This window comes from Mugil cephalus, chromosome 10 (genome assembly GCF_022458985.1).
Source record: "Mugil cephalus isolate CIBA_MC_2020 chromosome 10, CIBA_Mcephalus_1.1, whole genome shotgun sequence".
Taxonomy (NCBI): Eukaryota; Metazoa; Chordata; class Actinopteri; order Mugiliformes; family Mugilidae; genus Mugil; species Mugil cephalus.
The window spans coordinates 16,471,341-16,489,320 of record NC_061779.1 but is presented as its reverse complement, the minus strand read 5'-3'; the positions used below and the strand labels follow the sequence as shown (position 1 = coordinate 16,489,320).

Genomic DNA, 17,980 nt, shown 5'->3' with positions numbered 1-17,980 from the left:
TTTCAAAATAAAGGAAACTATTTTAGAGAGCTTTTCTGTTTGATAAACAAATTAATTTATAAAATATTAGTTATTCATTTTAATACCACAGCTTGATTAAGGATGGATACATTCTCAAACATAACCCTTCAGTTCAAACGTGTATGTATTAAATACTATATGTATTATCCAGACTTCTTCACACTAAGACGTGATTGACATTCTAACGGATTTTTTAGGATGTTTAACCTTTTTTGGAAGTCAACCAATAGATGCAGATGGTGATGCAGATTCTGCCTCGGCGCAAACGTTATTGTGTTGGTGACAACGTGAAGGAAGCAGCACGTCACTGTTCTTCCGCCGCCTCTGACAAAGATCACGCGCTCCACTTTATCATTACAATATCCCAACAGATACGAGGTCTGAAGAACCGTGGAAGGCTGTTAAGGCAAACATCGACGTCACCGCACCAGTGTTTTTGCGAGCAGGAAAGGTCAGCGTCTTTGATATTCGGGGGGATCACGTAGGGTTTAGGTTTCATTGTGATTCTGTTGACAGGAGATAGAGAGCCAGGGAACTCAGGAAATGAGCTGAAGGGGGCTTTGATTGCACCCACTAGCATCACGTGTCTTTATTAACACGCCTTGACCAGGTGGTTGTGAATAGGCCGGGCCTTGGAATCAAAGGAGAGGCTACGTGATGCTGCACATGCATTCTTCATCCCTTCATTATCACTCCTGCTCTCCCGGCAACAGCCAGAGGCGTTGTGGCCATTTTACGCACTCAGACGGGCTTCTTTCAGATGATCCAAACTACAAAACAGTGCATTTAAGAATATATATACTTTTATTTCATGTACAAAATTCAATCCATGACACAAGAACACATCTGAGCAAAACACGTGACGCTGAATGACGACCTCGCTGCAATCATGAGAGAGTGTTTCAGTCTCCTAATCCCTTTCACTGAGGACTCAATAGAAGATGCCTCTTGATCCCACTTGTCCTTTTTTTGTTTGACCCCCAAATCCCTTAATGAAATTCATCAAATTCATGGTTACGTCATATAAGATGCTGTTTTATTCTTTTCCTGTTATATAATAACTTTGACCGGATGGGAAATTTCACAGAAATGCGAGACAAGAATAGAACAAATTACACTGTAAGGCAGAGATGTCAGGTCGTTTAAAATAACACTAAATTGCACGGGCAGAGCTCAACAGGAAAACGATAACTGACATCCAGCATCAACATCAGACAGACCCGACGTGCCTCAGTGCCACTGATGTGTAATGATGCACCGGCCGCGCGAGGAACAATCTGCTGTGCTCTGTTCAAGGAGTCAAATCGTATCAAGCTGCCAGAGAGACTGGCAGACCGACGATGAAGTTTGGCAGGGCAGCAGGAAACATCTGGGCTTCACCCTGATCTCTGTGACATGACGCGTCTGGGAGCGAGGCCCCGAGACAGAGCAGCCAGCAAAGTGCAAGTCACTGGCCACAAGCAATCTTCAAAAGGCCAAGCACGATTAGATTGTAGCTATTTATAACACAAACAGGAGATGACTTGTCGATCGAGGTATCGGTCACCTATGTGCAACGCGGGTCAGGTCAAGGCTCAAATCGTGTCTTGAGATAACACGCTTTAAAAGACCTTCTTTTTTTTCTTTTTTTTTTCCTCCTAAGGTTGATCTCTGTCTTGCATACACTGTGACCATCTCGGGATTTCCATTAGAAAGAGTGTTCTACATATCAATACAAGCTTTAATTAAAAAGCTGCTATATTCACCGAGCCTTCGTAAGCTTGCTGGAAATGCGCAGGTTGTCCTGCTCTTCTCCATGAGTGGGCGAAATGGAGCATTTGGAAACCAAATGAGTTGATTGTTGCCGGGCTCGAGCCTTTCATCTAATTTTATTGTCCTTACCGAGTGACTGTCACCTTCTGGTAAACACTTGATGTTGTCATCAGCATTAGCATCATTACTCATATGCTTGGAAAGGTTACTCAATACACACTCAGTGCCATTTTATCTGTTGCAGAAATTTGTATTTTCACCGTAGAAAATAAGGCGGCCGATTAATTAAAACGTTGTAAGAAATAAACATGCAAACAGCTTAACTTTTGGTTAGAAATGATTTGTTTCAAGCCAGTGAAAGGGATTTAGTTTTAACCGCCACAGATTTTTCCACTGGATGCGTGTCTGACGGAAACCATCAGCGACTGGATGGACAGATGAATAATTACACTGGTTTGGGTCATGAACTATTCTTGTGGAACAAATATCTTAATTTTTCCAGGGTTGATTTACAATAAACAGGTTATTGAGTTTCAGCCCGGTGCCTGACCGTTTGTTCCGTGTTTCTTGTGTCCGGGTTTTTTTTTTTTTTTGATTAAATGTTTGCTTGAGATGTGTGCATCCATCCATGTTATTAATGAGTCAATAAAAGCTCACAATGACAAATCACTTTTAATAAAAGACAATCAAACACTAAATACAAAAATAGAGCTCTGAGAGCGATTAAAAAAAAAGAAAAAGAAGTTACACAGGTACAACTTCAATCGTACAGACTTCGGTTAAGAGTGTCTTTCCGGTGGAAATGCAAATAGCCTGACATGAAGCTGGATCTTTGGAGAGGAAACACCGGCCGCTATAAAAAGCAGCGGTGATAGTCTGAGGGAGGGCTGAACGAGGATCTGGAAGGCGCCTCACGCAGGAAACTGTGTCCTCACCACATCTGCCATTTGGGGATCAGTCTCTGACAACACGGCCTGCAGGTGCTGCAACTGAGGAAGAAGAAAGGAGGCAGGGTGGAAACATTGTGTTTATTTTCCACACACCGGGCGCACGCCGGCTGTCCATCACACATCCTGACTGGGCACAGGCTCTAAAATAAAACATCTTAGACATGCTGCTGTGTAAATATCATCACAGGAAGCTTCCATATGAGACCGTGAAGCCAATATTAAGACCAGAAATCTATAAGACTACGAGAAATTGAATAAGGTATAACAAACGTCGTTATAAGTCTATCTGCCATGGAGTCGATAGGATTCGGAAAATGCAACATTTAAGAATAAATGCTGCAAATAAACCTTTAATCTTTTATCATTTCAAAAGTAAATAAATAAATAAAAAGTAATAAAAAAAATTAACAAATGTGAAAAGACTTAAGTAACTGATTTTAAAGGACGAGGAAGACAGGGAGCTCCGAATCTTCAAACTGAGTTTAGACTGTAGTTGTGCTGTATTTGCCTGAAGATAAGTTGAGATTGTTTTGTTTTTCTTTTTGGGGGGAAGAATTTATATAAATGTGAGGTGCATGTAATTACCCTATAGTTGCTTGGGCTCATTGCAAACAACTGATGAGTGTCGTCATCTCGCTAATGTGTTCCTTTGCCCTGGTTGTTCTTTTCCTCAGGTCCTCGCTGACATGTTTCTACTTGATGTATTCTCATTTTGCAAAAGAACAACCATCTCATATTTTGCTGCTGTAAATGACACAATTATTATCTACAATTTCCTACCGCTTCAAAGTTTTGTTTTTGCATCCTTTCTATCTCTTCTTCCCCTTTTATCATCTTAAGAAAACTCTTTAACCTCGGTGGCTGTAGCTCAGGTGGAACAGTATGATTTCTACTGATTGCGAGGCTGGTGGTTTGACCTCCAGCTCCTCCACATGACATTGCTTTCAATTTGCCTCACAGTCCTCCTGACAGCTGCTTGACCTTGTTCTTCAACATACTGTATTTTACACTTCCGTCTTTAATTCCTCCGTCATAAACTCAAGACTCTTGAACTGAAAGATTTTCTTCAGTTTTATGAGCTCCCGATTCTAACATTCAGTTACACCAGTAATTGTTGGTAGCTTTACAAGCAAGTCTGGTCCTTCTCTGTAGTAGAGTGATCATTATCCTGTAAGAAACTTTTCAATATCACCTTATATTTATAGCTTCTGTCACAACCACTTGGTCTGTGCATCACCTGTTATTATGTGTGGCTTATTACCTGTAGGTGATTACAGCTCATATTCATATGAAGAACGGGCTCCATTTAATTCCTTTCACTCCATAAGTGGATGTAATGTTTTCCTATATTCAAACCATTTTGAAGAGAGCACTTACTGAAGTCTTAAACTTGGGAAGCAAAGAGGCTGCGGCTGCGCGGCAAGTCTTCTCTGTCAGGAGACCTTTCTTAATCAAATCTGCAACCGTGTCCTACAGTGAACAAAATACATAATAATAATCCTTAGTTGGTTAACCATCACAAAGAAAGAAAGAAAAGAATTCTAAAATATGTTACCTTGGCGATGTCACTGAAGAGGTCGGATAGAAACTCAGCAGAGATCTCTGCCAGAGTCAGTAGCTGGTCGTCTTTTGCGTCATCTTTGTTTGTGTCATCTTTGCACTCACTGTGGTACTGGCACACCCGCAAGATGGACCCAATGAGTGGCAGACCTGGACACAAAGATACATAGAATTTGCACAACACACTGAATTATTTATAGCGACCGTATTAAAATGGAAATTGAACATTGGATAGGTTGAATAGATATTGTCTTTACGTATTTTCTTTTCATTCTACATAATGCAGCTGTATAGAAAACACATGTCTGACATAAAAACAAAAAAAAACAAAAAAAAAAAACAGCTGTGCATTACAAACACCAACTGTGTATCCAGCCAACTGTTGGATTTTAAAGATTAGGCACTTCTGCGAAACATTAATGAATGTACTTGTTTTAAATCCACACGGCCCTGCTTCAATCACTTGTGCGTACATCATGAGGGGACATTAAGTGGACATAGCCATCTCTCTGGTAAATTGTGTAACCGAAGAACTGTGGAGCTGTTTGAAATCTTACTTGGGTCAATTTTGCTACTCCACTGGTCCCTGCATCTGTACAGAGCCTGCAACAAAGCGAACGCCTGCAACAGAATCCTCTTCTGTTCATGCAGGACGACGGGCAGATCGTCTGGCTGGCAGAGATCCTCACACACAACGTCACACACAAAGTCCCACATCGATTTTCCTGGTCCATCGGGAGCAGCTAGAAGAAAACGGTTATTTGTTAAGAGCTCATTTCTTCTTCCAGACATCTTGTGTGACATTTAAAATTTGGGTCTCAAACTACTCTCCTAACTACTGAACCAACACTCATCTACTGAACCTTTAATGACTGTCCTTACCAAAAACCTGAATGCCTTCATCTATGGTGGTGAGGAGTTGAAGGATGTGAAGATAAATGTCCACGCCGTACGGACTCTCTGGTCTGTGAAAAATAATCAGCCAAATGAAAAAAAATTATAATATATTATCATATATTATCATCAATAATAATCATGCAAATGCTACAAACTAAAACATTCTGTCTTATTATGTTCAGATTTCCACCTTAGCTGCTTTGCTGCCTCAAGAAGACATGGGACTAAATCCAGATGGCTTTTACCCTCCTCCTCCTCCTCCCCCTCCTCTTCTTCTTCCTCTTCCTCTTCCCTCGGCTGAGCCGTGATCCAACTCTTCATCAGCTCTTCTTCAAGGTCAAACAAGTTGTCGACCAGTTCTCCAACCTTCTCAAGCAGCTCGACTGCAAAAACACATTTAGTATTTACTTAAAATACAAAATCATTAAAGGACTTTGAGTGATTTAGTGTACGTGATCACGGCATGCCAAACTATTTATTTTAAACACATGCTTATTATTGGAAAGAAAGTATTAAAAGTACTGTTGGTGGAACTGGACATGATGAAGCAAAGGTTGGGGCACACAGACGTCTGCTGTCGTATTCGCTCAAGCCACAGGGAGCAAACGTCTTTCTGAGACAAACACGTCAGCAGCAATCTGTAAAAATTAGCAGAAAAGATGATGATATCTCCATCCTGGACTCGCCGCTTTCAACGTATTCAGAAAATGCAGACGCCACCTGCTCGTTTCTAGAAGGGTTGGAGGATCCGCATCTCCGAGAAGGAGCAAGAGCACAGCACTGTGGACACACGGAGAGTTGCATCAAATGAAACGAACCACTGCAGTGAACAATATCTATCAAAGAACAATTACAGATGGCGATTTTACCCACCTTAAATCTTCATTTTGGCTGAGAGTCACACACGTGTCAGGAAAGCAAGCAATGTTCCCAAGGATTCCTACGCAAATTTCCTAGAGAAGCAGAAAAGCATGGAGCTTCTAAAAAGCTCAGAAATGTTGCATTTAAATTAAACACCACATACAAAACACTTAAACCAAGCAGAATTGTACTCACTGTGAGACGTGGACAACGAGATTTGGATATCACTCCAAGAAGAATATCAGTGGCTTTGAATTCCTGCAGAAAACCAGCCACATCCTGCAGAAAACATGTGTGAGCTTCTAACAATGAAGTATAATCACTTAATTACTCAATTCATTAGAAAACAAATACGAATGGCAGAGACACAGTAAATATCCTATATCCAGTACCACTGCTGAAAAAAAAATCCCATTTAATTTCCTGATGTTCATTTTATGGCTAAGTAAATAACAGAAATATCTCTGCAGAATGCAAATTTCAATCAAAACAATCAAACAGTGCGGAGCCTGGGTCAGTACCTTATCCATTGCCATATCCCACACTCTACACATATCTTCCTCGTCATTATCAGAGAGCTCCATCTGACCTTCAGAGTTTTCTTCTGAATGCTCTGTGACCATCTGCAAGACAAGACCGTCACACATCCATTAAGAAGTGTTGGCAGCAGAGAGGATAATCCAGCGTGAATTCATACACGTCATTTCAAGGAACCAGCAACTACCTGCTGCATGACTTGAAAGTGATGAATGAGACGCTGCTAATCTGACAGCCTGCCTGCCTACCTGAATGAGACGAGTCAGGGTGCTGAAAAGCCAGTGCTTGCTGTAAATGGTGTCTCCAATGGCATCCACATCTTCATCCTCCGCTCCATTGGCCGCGTCTGGTGGAGGTGAGGGATTACGGTCCATCACAGGAGACGAGGAGCTCTCCTTCTCCACGTCCTCTCGGCTATCAATACCACTGTCTGCGGGAATAAACAGTGACATGCACTAAGCTATATGCATGTACCACAGGATGATGGAGACAGTCAGCAAAAATATATGTTGCTATACTGTTTCTATTGCGTCAGCCAGTGCAAGTTAGTACGAAATTATCGACGAGCAGGTATCAGCCGCAAGTATTTAATGTACCACTTTGGGGGTGTGCAATCGGTGTGTGCATCCAGTTACAAACTGTTTCATACCCTCTGTTTAGCGAGCAACTGTGTTAGCGGCGGGCTACATACACACATAAACTTTTTGCATGACAACTCACCCATAGTGACTGCTCTCAACCAACTAGCTGGGAAGAATTCCAAGAAATTTCATCAGATACTTCTCTTTTCTTTTCAGCTACAGGAGAGCTAGCTGACATTTCAAACAGACCCCATTTACTGAGTTCCTGCCAGCACATGCGCGAACTTCCGGTGATCGACACCGGAAGTTAAAGACAACACCGCCCTCTGCAGTGCGCATGTGAAACGACATCGGAGTTAATACCAGTGACTGTATAGGTTAATACACCTGTAATACACTAGATGCCGCATTTAGGCCTTAGAATAATATATATATACACACACACACATATATTTATACTATTTAACTGTTATGAATGTGTTGAATTTGATGTATCTCTAAAGTAACAAAAATGAAACTACAGTATGTTATTACTAGCTTATGTAAGGATTAGAAAACAAAAGATTATGGTAGTAAGACATCAGTATGATGATGAAAGTGACACTTAGAAATTTGCCACTGCATGTTATCGTACTAAGTAGACCATGATGTTCCTAAATCATCTCATCAGTTTCATACATATGACGTTAACGTTAACTGCTAATGAAAGTTATGCATCCGAATTGTTGCTACATAAGCAGGACCGAGCGTTGTTCAGATGGAGTTGTTTTGTCCTTCAAATGTAAAGTGCGTTATGAATCAAATCTATTAAAATGTATTATTATTATTACTACAACCATTATATTATTATTATTATATTGTATTATTTCACAAATACAATTCCTGTAACTGCATCTTGTTTTACTTTGATTATTATATCATAAATTCTATTGTATTATTATTTTCATATTTTTATTGTTATATATCAGTCCGTTTTGATATCCATTTTGACAAATACCTAGACATATCCACACAAATGGATGGGATTTAATTTATAAAATGCATCATATTTGACCTCATTACTTGTTTTGTGAATGAACTCAAGTACAACAGTGACAAAATCAGGGACAAAACAAGATGTTTGTCGACTTCACCAAGAGCTTTTATGACATTTCAAATGGACCTTGTAATTAACTGTTTACCAATTTATATGTAAGTTTATATAAGTAAGCGATTCATTCATAGTATCATGAAAGTAATTTCCATTGTTACATCCCTCATAATTATTTTTAGTGTTACCCAGTGATAGCATTTCCAACCAAACATTCCCACAGAGAGTTGGGTTTGTGCGAGTTATGACAGCAGACTGTAGTTTCTGCACACTTTCATACAAACAGAAAGACTTGGTCTGACTGAGCTGAGTAACAGTACGATTTAATTTGAACTCAAGACGAGGGTCATTTCCCTTTCCTTGTTCCTTGTTCCTTGTTCCTTGTTCTGTTGGATCTCTTCACTTATTGTCAATAATATTCTTTATTCTGAATACCTAATACCGCATCAGAACGCCTAAACTTAATCCTAATTAATAACGAAACACGAGGAAAACTTGTGAAATTACTGAACTGTAGTAAACAGTCTTCATTTTAAATTATTATTTAAAATTATTTATTGAGTAAAGTTTTGTCTACACTATATAAAGTCTGTATGATTATGCATGATATGGAATACATTCCAAAGTAAATCTAAAATAATTAAAAAAAAATTTTAAAAAACTTCTGAATTTGAACCTTTGCATTTCAGCTCATTTATAATCTGTTTAACAGGAGATGATGACGAAGTGTTGTATAATGAACAAATATTTATGTCAGCAAAAAACTTTTATAATGTCAAGCCTCAAATTAAACCGCCCAGACGGAGATAATTTGGTGACTGTGCTGTCCTCCCTGAATCAACACAGTCAGTGTCAGACAGGAATAACTGGAGACCTTCCTCACCCTGCAGCTGTCCTCCTGTGGGAGTGGTATGAGGTCCTGTTTGCACTTGGAGGATCTTTCACTGGATAGCTCTGTTACAACATATAAAATAAATTTACATTTGTTTCCATGATATAAGCACACATACAAAAAAGCGTAAATAGCTTTTGTCAGACATGTGGAAAGCATAACAAACACTTCACCAGCTCGTGTTACAGATAAAATCTCAGTCCATTTAACTGCTATGACACTGTACAGTAGGTGCTGTTAAGAGCCTTCAAGTGTTAAGTTATTTAATTACATATTCACTTCAGTAGGAAGGTTTGTCTTGTGTACTTTAACTTGAAGAAGGTGACTGTAATCAAGGATGTGACACAGTCAGTTCCATTACACATCCTGTCTTATTCACAGTCAGGATGCAATTTAGATAGTAGTACATACACTCTTACCAAATTCAAACAAATATTAGCTTTCACTATAACTTTATGATACTCTTTAAAATCTAATTTAGGCATCATTATTGGTTGCAAATGCCATGGTTAAATTACAGTTGCATTTATTTTTGTGTAGGTGTGTGTGTGTTTCACAACAATAAACACAAACTAATACTAAAAACGACTCTTTAGATTTCTCAGTGTTCAGTGTCAACTAAAAAAAAAAAAGTTCTGTTTGTTTTATTTTATTTTATTTTCATAAAACAACAGTTTCAAGCATCAATCGATGCCAGTCTAAAGCTAATCTTCATCTTACATTCATTGAATTGTAAATCCCCATTTTTGATTACCAACATACTACTGTACTTACGAGTTTTGCCTTAAATGTAATAGATTCTGTATAATATTTTATGTATTGTTAAATACCATTTTTTAAATGAACTCCTCATAGTTTAGGGAAAATGTAAAAAATAAATGAATAAAAAGCAAATAAATAACTAAAATAAAACCAACAATCTCCCTCCCTAGGAAGTGATTTGTTTAATTGTTTGTTTTTATCAACCCTGGTATTATAAGAAGATTACTTAAAAACATGCTTGATGAATTAATGTGTCATAAACACATTTTGGAAGCCATTTCTTTACAAGTTTTGGAAGCTGCCCTACTAGCATCCTTTATTCCCATTTAAAAAACAACAACGTTGCTCTATAGCACTACTAGTGGTCAAAAAAAATGCATGGGTCACCTTTAATGTGTGTTGGAGCAGCACAATCAGACAAGAATAGTAAAAACCAGGGGAGCCCAAATATTAAAGAAACAATCTGGGGTTAAAATGTGTTGTTATATCAGAAAATGTTGTAAAATATGATTTAACTATTTCACTTTTTAGTGTGTCCCGTGTAGATTTAGAAATCCACATTAACATGGGACTTATCAAACACATTTAGCCCAATTTCTGCTATTCAGTGACAGGCTGCCGTCTCCATCCTGCTCCACCGAGAGTTTGAGGACGTCATTCATACCTCAGGCCAAAAGACTCTAAAATGCCTCGATTACCTATTATTACCCATTATCTATTACCTACATTTGGCTTTATAGACAGATGTATTGAAGGACTAGCACAAGTTGCCCTAATGTGAGAAAACATGCAGAATATCACAAAGTTATAAGGTCACACCCTACAACGTCATTTAGAAAGAAAAGGATCCTCAGAGGTAATACCTATTGTAGGATGTTCGTTAATGATCCATCTGCGTATCAAATGCAAAGCATATGGCAGACAAGGTGACGCAGGCTTTGTTTAAAGCATCGCTGATTGATACCTGCAGTAAATTCAAACTCACTCATGAGGTCTGTACTTTCTTTACAATTTACAATCTTTGTAAAGACAGTGACAGTGGGCCTCAATTAAGCTGATTAATTTATGCAAAATAATCTTACCAGACACTCTAAGAAAATGGTTTTATTACTCTTCTGGTAGTGACGTGCAAACATATTTGTTCAATCAAGAGATAAGGAGGATGTAAGAAAGGTGTATACAGGACTTGGGAAAAGGCGTCAGACGTCCATTCAGCACATGTTCGCTTGGTCAAGGCTATAAAACTACAGTCCCGACTAAGAAGGTGGGTGTGAGCAAAAAAAAAATTGTGCAATCTTAATATATAAAGGACTGTCAAGTGCAGTCTGACCATAACCTGCTTTGGTGACAGCAAGGCCACAGTGGAAAAGATGAGGTGGAGTTCTGTGTGGCTGTGTTTCTTCGCTTCGTTTGCTACCAGTGTCAGCGATGTCCAAGCCATGCTGGGTAAGACTCAGGTTGATTTGGATACTTTGATGGTGTGAATTGATAATTATTATATAAAGGTCCTCCAGTATTACTTCAGAATAAGTTTAACTGGTATCTACGTGAATCTTTCTCCAGTTTCCGACCATGTCCGCAGCATTTGTAGCACATGGGGCAAAGAGCACTTCAAGACCTTTGATGGTGATGTGTACCAGTTTCCTGGTTTGTGTGATTACAACCTGGTTTCGGACTGCCACGGGACCTACCAAGAGTTCTCAGTGCACATGAAGAGGAAGGAAAGCGACGGGCAGCATACTGTCAGTTATGTTGCGGTCACCATCAATGACATTTTATTCCGCCTCAGCAGCAGTTTTGTGACTGTGAATGGTGAACCGTAAGTTAATAAAATGAAACAAAACATATCCTGCGGTAGCAACTCTGTTGCCTGTGCATTAGAATAAAAATTGTCTTTTTTACAGTGTCTCGTTGCCACACTACCAGGCGGGGGTACAAGTGGAAAAGAATGCGGTTTACATCAAGCTCCAGTCCACAGTTGGCCTCACTGTCATGTGGAACGGTGAAGATGCGATCATGGTAAAAACCAAAGGGCGCCTTCAATAGATTTTAATAAGTGCATTATGTTTCAAGTAGATAATTTATCTATCAATTATTCTTCCTCAGGTCTGTGTAAGTGTAAGAAGTGTTATTAAAATAGTAACAAAAAAAAATCTCTCCTGTGCGTTCTAGGTGGAAATTGATCGTGAATATGAGAATCGTACTTGTGGACTTTGTGGAGACTTCAATGGTGTATCACTCTACAATGAATTTATTCAAGCTGGTATATCTAGTTAATGAATTACTCGATATATTCATGAATTTCACCTGTAATCTACTGTGTTTGCCATTTGACACACTGACTATCATCACATATATGCAGACCGTAGAATCAGCCCCATTGACTTTGGCAACAAACAGAAAGTCCACCTTCCAAATACTGAATGTGAGGACCTCTATGAAGATCCTGAAGAGGCTATACATGTGTCGGAGTCATGCAATGAGTTTGTGAGTTTATTTTCCAGCAAGCTTCAGCAATAAATATTTAGTTAAACAGTAACTTCACCTTTCTAAACCATCTATTTTGTACCTTCTAGCGAACCACCTGTGAGGAGATGCTGCTTTCAGAGTCCTGGAGCTCCTGTACCAGTGTGATTGATCCAGAACCTTACATCCAGACCTGTGTGAAGGACATGTGTGGCTGTACCAGCACAACAAATGACATCTGTGTCTGCAGCACCTTGTCTGAGTTTTCTCGACAGTGTTCCCATGCAGGCGGAAAACCTCCCAACTGGAGGACGCCTCAGTACTGTGGTAACGTGCCTGTTTTTCCTCTTTACATTTTGTATTATGAGAGTGGAATAATCAGTTTAGTGAAAAACAACTTCATTGTTCACTGGACAAAAAGAAGTATTAATATGCTTTTGTTACTTAAAGGGAAAAAAATACATTTAAATGCATAATCGCTATCTGTTTGTTATTCAATACTTTTTTGTTACAATCCAATTACTTTATGCTGCAATTCAATACTTTTTGTATGTATGCCAATACTTATTCTATTCTTCTATTTCTTCTATCTTATTATTTTTATCGTATTATTTGTCTTTTACACTATTCACTCTTTATTCTTGTTTATTTGTCTGCATCTATGTATACTGCAACTGCAATTTCTCCATTGCTGGACAAATAAAGGTTTTCTATTCTATTCTATTCTATTCTATTCTATTCTATTCTATTCTATTCTATTCTATAAAGAAAGGCCATATGTGAAGGTTTTTGTGGGAAAATAAAATTAATCCATCCATGTTAGAATCAATGCAAAATATCTACAATTCACTAACCTTAACTCTTGTACCATATGCTTTGCTCACAGCTAAACAGTGCCCATTCAACATGGTGTACGAAGAAAGCGGTTCCCCTTGCATGGATACATGTTCATACCAAGACACAAGTTCACTGTGTGAGGAACACAAAATGGATGGCTGCTTCTGTCCTAATGGTTAGTGCTCTACAAACATGAGTGTCTATCTACTTATAACAATATTTTTTAAGTCATAATTTTAATTTAACACTCTAACTCTCTACTTCAGGAACTGTGTATGATGATATTTCCGAGAGAGGGTGCATTCCTCAGTCTGAATGTCAGTGCAAATATGACAAAGTCTACAACCCTGGTGATGTGTACACACAGGGCCGAGAGGAATGGTATGTTAAAGGTTTCATGATGTAAACAGGATGTGTTGTTTGTGGCGAGCTGGTATATTTAAATACGTCAAAATGATTTGTTTGTTTTTCCAGTGCATGTCTTGAGGGTAAGTGGTCTTGTACGAGCCTTCACATGGGTGCTACTTGTGCAGTTGAAGAGGGTTCACATGTGACAACATTTGATGGGAAAACCTTCACCTTCCACGGAGACTGTTACTACACCTTGGCAAAGATAGAAAGCAAGGTGAATGACACGTAACTAACGATCTTTTGATGAATTCAAATTCAGTGTGGATTCTGTGTGAACAATAAGAACCGTATGTTTCAGAATGGCACGGGCCCAGCGTTTACCATTCTGGTCCAGTTGGTTCCATGTGTAAACCAAGAGTTTGACACTTGTCTGAAGAACGTTAAAATCCTGCTGAACAATGACAGAAACAATGTAAGTTAAATGCTCTATTCATATTTTTAATCCACCCTAATATCTGCAGCACTCTCATGAACAGTTCTGCTTCCACCCAGGTATTACTGTTTTCTTCTGATGGCAAAGTAAAGCAGAATACACAGATCATCAGTTTGCCGTACAACACAGGTGGGTTAGAAAATAGGAAACTGAACAAAACTTGGAAATTGTCAGTGTTTCTTTATCCTGTGATATCAGACAAGGATCTTACTGATTGTCTTTTTGATTTTTTTTAAAGGAGACGTCTCCATATTCCATGCTTCATCCTTTCACATATTGGTCCAGACATCTTTTGGGTTGCATCTTCAGATCCAGCACGTTCCTATCATGCAAGTTTATGTCAGCTTGGAGCAGGACTACAAATCACAGACGCGTGGTGAGTTTTACTGTTTACCGTGTATTCCAACAGTAAGCTTTTCTATTATTAAATTACCAAAATATCCCACATTAGTACTTGCTATAAGGTAAGATAATCCTTTAATTTATCTCACAGTGGCGAATGTTACAGTCTATCAGAAGCAAATGGTTGTAAGGACAGTGCACACAAGAGACAAAAGTAAAACTTAAATAAACACAAAAAATAGCAAATTACATGCAACAATAGTTATACATAGCCTAGCGATGGCGTTAGGAGCTCAGACATCTGAAGGAGCTCAGTGATCTTTACATTTATCATCTGACCAAGGAATATCTCAGGAACCCCCTTGATGTGCTTGTTAGCTTGTCTTGACTGAGCTTCTTAGCCTGCTGCTGTGGCTCAATTCTGGCAGAAAATGGATGGATGTTTTATTTGACAAAAAACATTATTCATTACAGCGACAAACAGAAAATATCAGGATCTTCTTAACAAACAAAGAAAAATCTAGACAGTTTCATACAGTTTCTGGGTGGCTGTATGGAAGTGCTGACAAGCAACTTTTATCCTAATAATTGTGATGTGTATATTTGTTCCAGGTTTATGTGGGAACTACAACATGGTCATGTCTGACGACATGATGACTCCTCAGGGGATGGTGGAGGGAATTGCAGCAACCTTTAGTAACTCCTGGAAGGCCAACACCATGTGCCACAACAGACCAGAAAGACTTGATGACCCCTGTTCCCTCAGTGTGGAAAATGGTAGCTTTATGCATGATTTATTTTGTCACTCAAGTCTGATGATTTAAACGCTAACTAATATCCTGGATGTGTTCTATTAAAGATAACTAGATAGCTGTGAGTTGTGAATGACATGGATGCAAAATATTGTTTTTTTCCTTTGTCAGAGTTGTATGCCAAACATTGGTGTGCCTTGCTACAAAGACCAGATAGTGTCTTTGCACAGTGCCATTCAATGGTGGATCCTGACATTTACTATAAGGTACAGCACAGCCTTTCTGTTTGTCTTTCACTTTTGATGGGACACAAATTTTATAAAAGTGTTTTGCCCTCTGCAGCGATGTACGTATGCTAGTTGTAACTGTGAGAAGAGCGAAGACTGCCTCTGTGCTGTTTTCTCCTCCTACGCACGAGCTTGTGCGTCAAAGGGAGTGCACTTGATAGGCTGGAGAGACAACGTGTGTGGTAAGGGTACCTTTCATCATATTGAAGTACAGCTGAGTAACTGTTTCTACTATTTACTATCTCTGCTACTTACATAAATAGTCATGAAACTATTAAGTAACCGTCTTCACATTGTCCACAAAACAGGTAAATACTCAAACACCTGCCCAGAGTCTCAGACCTTCTCTTACAAGCATCAGAGATGCCAGCTGACTTGTCAATCACTGGGCTCAATGCAGCAGAGCTGCACATCTGACTTCTTGCCTGTGGATGGCTGCTCCTGCCCTGAGGGTCACTACCTGAATGAAAGTGGCCTATGTGTCCCCTTGGACAAATGTCCCTGTTACTATAACGACATCCTGATAAACGCAGGGAAATCCATTACCATCAAAGACGACCACTGGTGAGTCAGTTCAAATCAGAGCAGTACTGTAAAGTGTGCAGTATGTTACATTTACAGAAAGTATTTTAAATATTGTGTGTTGCATCTGATATATTTGGTGTCTTTTTCTAGTGTATGCACAAATGGAGTGCTCCGTTGCTATTCAAGATTGCGCACAGTTGGTCAGTTTTTTCCTGATCTCATTTTTTTCCACAACACAACAAATTGAGTGAAACACGGTGTATTAGATGCAATACTACATTAAAAGCTTCTACTTTCCTTACAGAGTGCCCTTATCCAAAGGTGTTCCTCGACTGCTCTTCTGCTGGCACAGGAGTACTTGGAGTACACTGTGCTAGAACTTGTTTGAATGTAGACAGTGACTGTGTAAGCTGTTTTCCCTCTTTGTCTCCTCAGTGTCAAATATCTTGGTTTAATGTTTTTTAATATTGGGTTATCAAAGCTGTCTTGGGCTTTTGGCGGCAATGTATTCATTATTGCTATGCCCTCTTTGTGACCTCCCAGGGTGCCACAGAGTGTGAACCTGGTTGTCAGTGTCCTAGTGGCCTCCTGGATGATGGCAAAGGTCGCTGTGTGGAAGAACATCAATGTCCATGTCAGCATGGTGGAGATCTATTTGCCCCTGGATCAAAAATTCCCAGCAAGTGCAACAACTGGTATGGCTATATTTGAATCTAGACAGTGATACGATGATTATGAGTTTTGTGACAACGTTTTGCTTGCAGTATTCTAAACATGTTATTTTATTTGACTGTTTCTGACACATCTAGTAACTGCAGAAGTGGAAAGTGGGAGTGCACACAGAAAAAATGCGCAGGAACTTGTGTTATTTATGGAAATGGTCACTACACTACATTTGATGACAAAAAGTTTGCGTTTCAAGGACATTGTTCCTATGTTGCTGTGAAGGTAAATTAAAATTAACCGTGGACATTTATTAATCAAAATGAATATGTCCAATAATATCATAATAATGAATATGAATGGCAAATGCACATACAACAGTTCTCTCCTTATTTTATACAATTTTCTTTGAGTTTCACTCAAAAATATTGGATAAACACACAAATTGATTTTTTTTTTCTTTTAAGAACAAATGTGGCAACAAGACAGTACAGAACAACATTGGAGTTTATACAGAAAATGTTCCATGTGGAAGTGCAGGCGCCACATGCTCCAAAACTGTCCGGATTCAGCTCGGGGTAAGACCTGATATAAATATCTGATCTGGGCCTGAAATATTCAGCACAGTTAAATTAGAGTATTTTAATATTGCAATGCAAACTAAAGAAATCTTGTTTACACTGCAGCAAAAAGAAATCAAGCTATCAAAGAGTCGCCATGAAGAGATAGACCTGGGATATGGCTCTGTGATTCCATACAAAATATTGAACCGTGGCCAGCATCTGATCATACAATCAGACATTGGTCTCTCAGTGATATGGGATCGCAAAACAACCGTTGAAATCATAGCGGAGCCACAGTACAGCGTGAGTCACAGTAACTTCTAAAATTGATTCTTCACAGATTTTCTATGCAACCTCCCATTTATTTTATTGTTGATAATTTTATCAGTACTGATACCAATGTAGCATTTATTATAATAAACACATTCAACATTCTGTTTATGATACAAGTGGTTCCAATGACCCATCTATTTTCTTTTTTTTTTTTTTTGTCACTCTAGGGAGAACTATGTGGACTGTGTGGAAATTATGATGGTGATGGACAGAATGACTTCACCACTCAGGGTCAGCTGGGAGTGGGCAATCTGTTAGCATTTGCAAACAGCTGGAAAGCGTCCAGCACTTGCCCAGATGTGACATTAACTGAAGACCCTTGTGAAATAAGACCTACTCGACATCACTGGGCAAAAGTGGCGTGCGGAATTATAATTGGAGTTACATTCCAAGACTGCCACAATATGGTAATGACAGAGTTGTTCTTCAAGTAAATAGCCATTGTTGAAAGCATTAAAAGCATAG

At 39.0% G+C, this 17,980-nt stretch overlaps 2 protein-coding genes across 2 annotated transcripts in view; one reads left to right on the top strand and one right to left on the bottom strand.

The window, feature by feature from the left end:
- Positions 1-2,426: 2,426 nt before the first annotated feature.
- saal1 (serum amyloid A-like 1) lies at positions 2,427-7,444 on the bottom strand. The gene is made up of 13 exons (XM_047596054.1): positions 7,299-7,444; positions 6,827-7,008; positions 6,563-6,664; positions 6,237-6,320; positions 6,054-6,133; positions 5,901-5,960; positions 5,703-5,818; positions 5,371-5,563; positions 5,166-5,248; positions 4,841-5,026; positions 4,279-4,433; positions 4,101-4,193; positions 2,427-2,762 (listed from the first exon to the last, which is right to left on the bottom strand). Exons 1-13 carry the CDS (start codon positions 7,300-7,302, stop codon positions 2,685-2,687), a joined length of 1,416 nt encoding a protein of 471 aa, XP_047452010.1. The 5' UTR covers positions 7,303-7,444; the 3' UTR covers positions 2,427-2,684.
- Positions 7,445-11,249: 3,805 nt separating this feature from the next.
- LOC125014624 (mucin-2-like) overlaps positions 11,250-17,980 on the top strand; it is a 30,463-nt gene continuing 23,732 nt past the window's right edge. The window contains 23 exon segments of the mRNA XM_047595869.1: positions 11,250-11,349; positions 11,467-11,722; positions 11,808-11,922; positions 12,076-12,166; positions 12,266-12,390; positions 12,480-12,696; positions 13,256-13,381; positions 13,473-13,587; positions 13,681-13,831; positions 13,916-14,029; positions 14,110-14,179; positions 14,289-14,426; positions 15,005-15,169; positions 15,316-15,410; positions 15,487-15,613; positions 15,740-15,995; positions 16,107-16,156; positions 16,261-16,361; positions 16,500-16,651; positions 16,766-16,904; positions 17,087-17,197; positions 17,306-17,485; positions 17,683-17,922. Coding sequence (XP_047451825.1) covers positions 11,274-11,349; positions 11,467-11,722; positions 11,808-11,922; positions 12,076-12,166; positions 12,266-12,390; positions 12,480-12,696; positions 13,256-13,381; positions 13,473-13,587; positions 13,681-13,831; positions 13,916-14,029; positions 14,110-14,179; positions 14,289-14,426; positions 15,005-15,169; positions 15,316-15,410; positions 15,487-15,613; positions 15,740-15,995; positions 16,107-16,156; positions 16,261-16,361; positions 16,500-16,651; positions 16,766-16,904; positions 17,087-17,197; positions 17,306-17,485; positions 17,683-17,922 — 3,210 coding nt within the window. The 5' untranslated portion in view covers positions 11,250-11,273.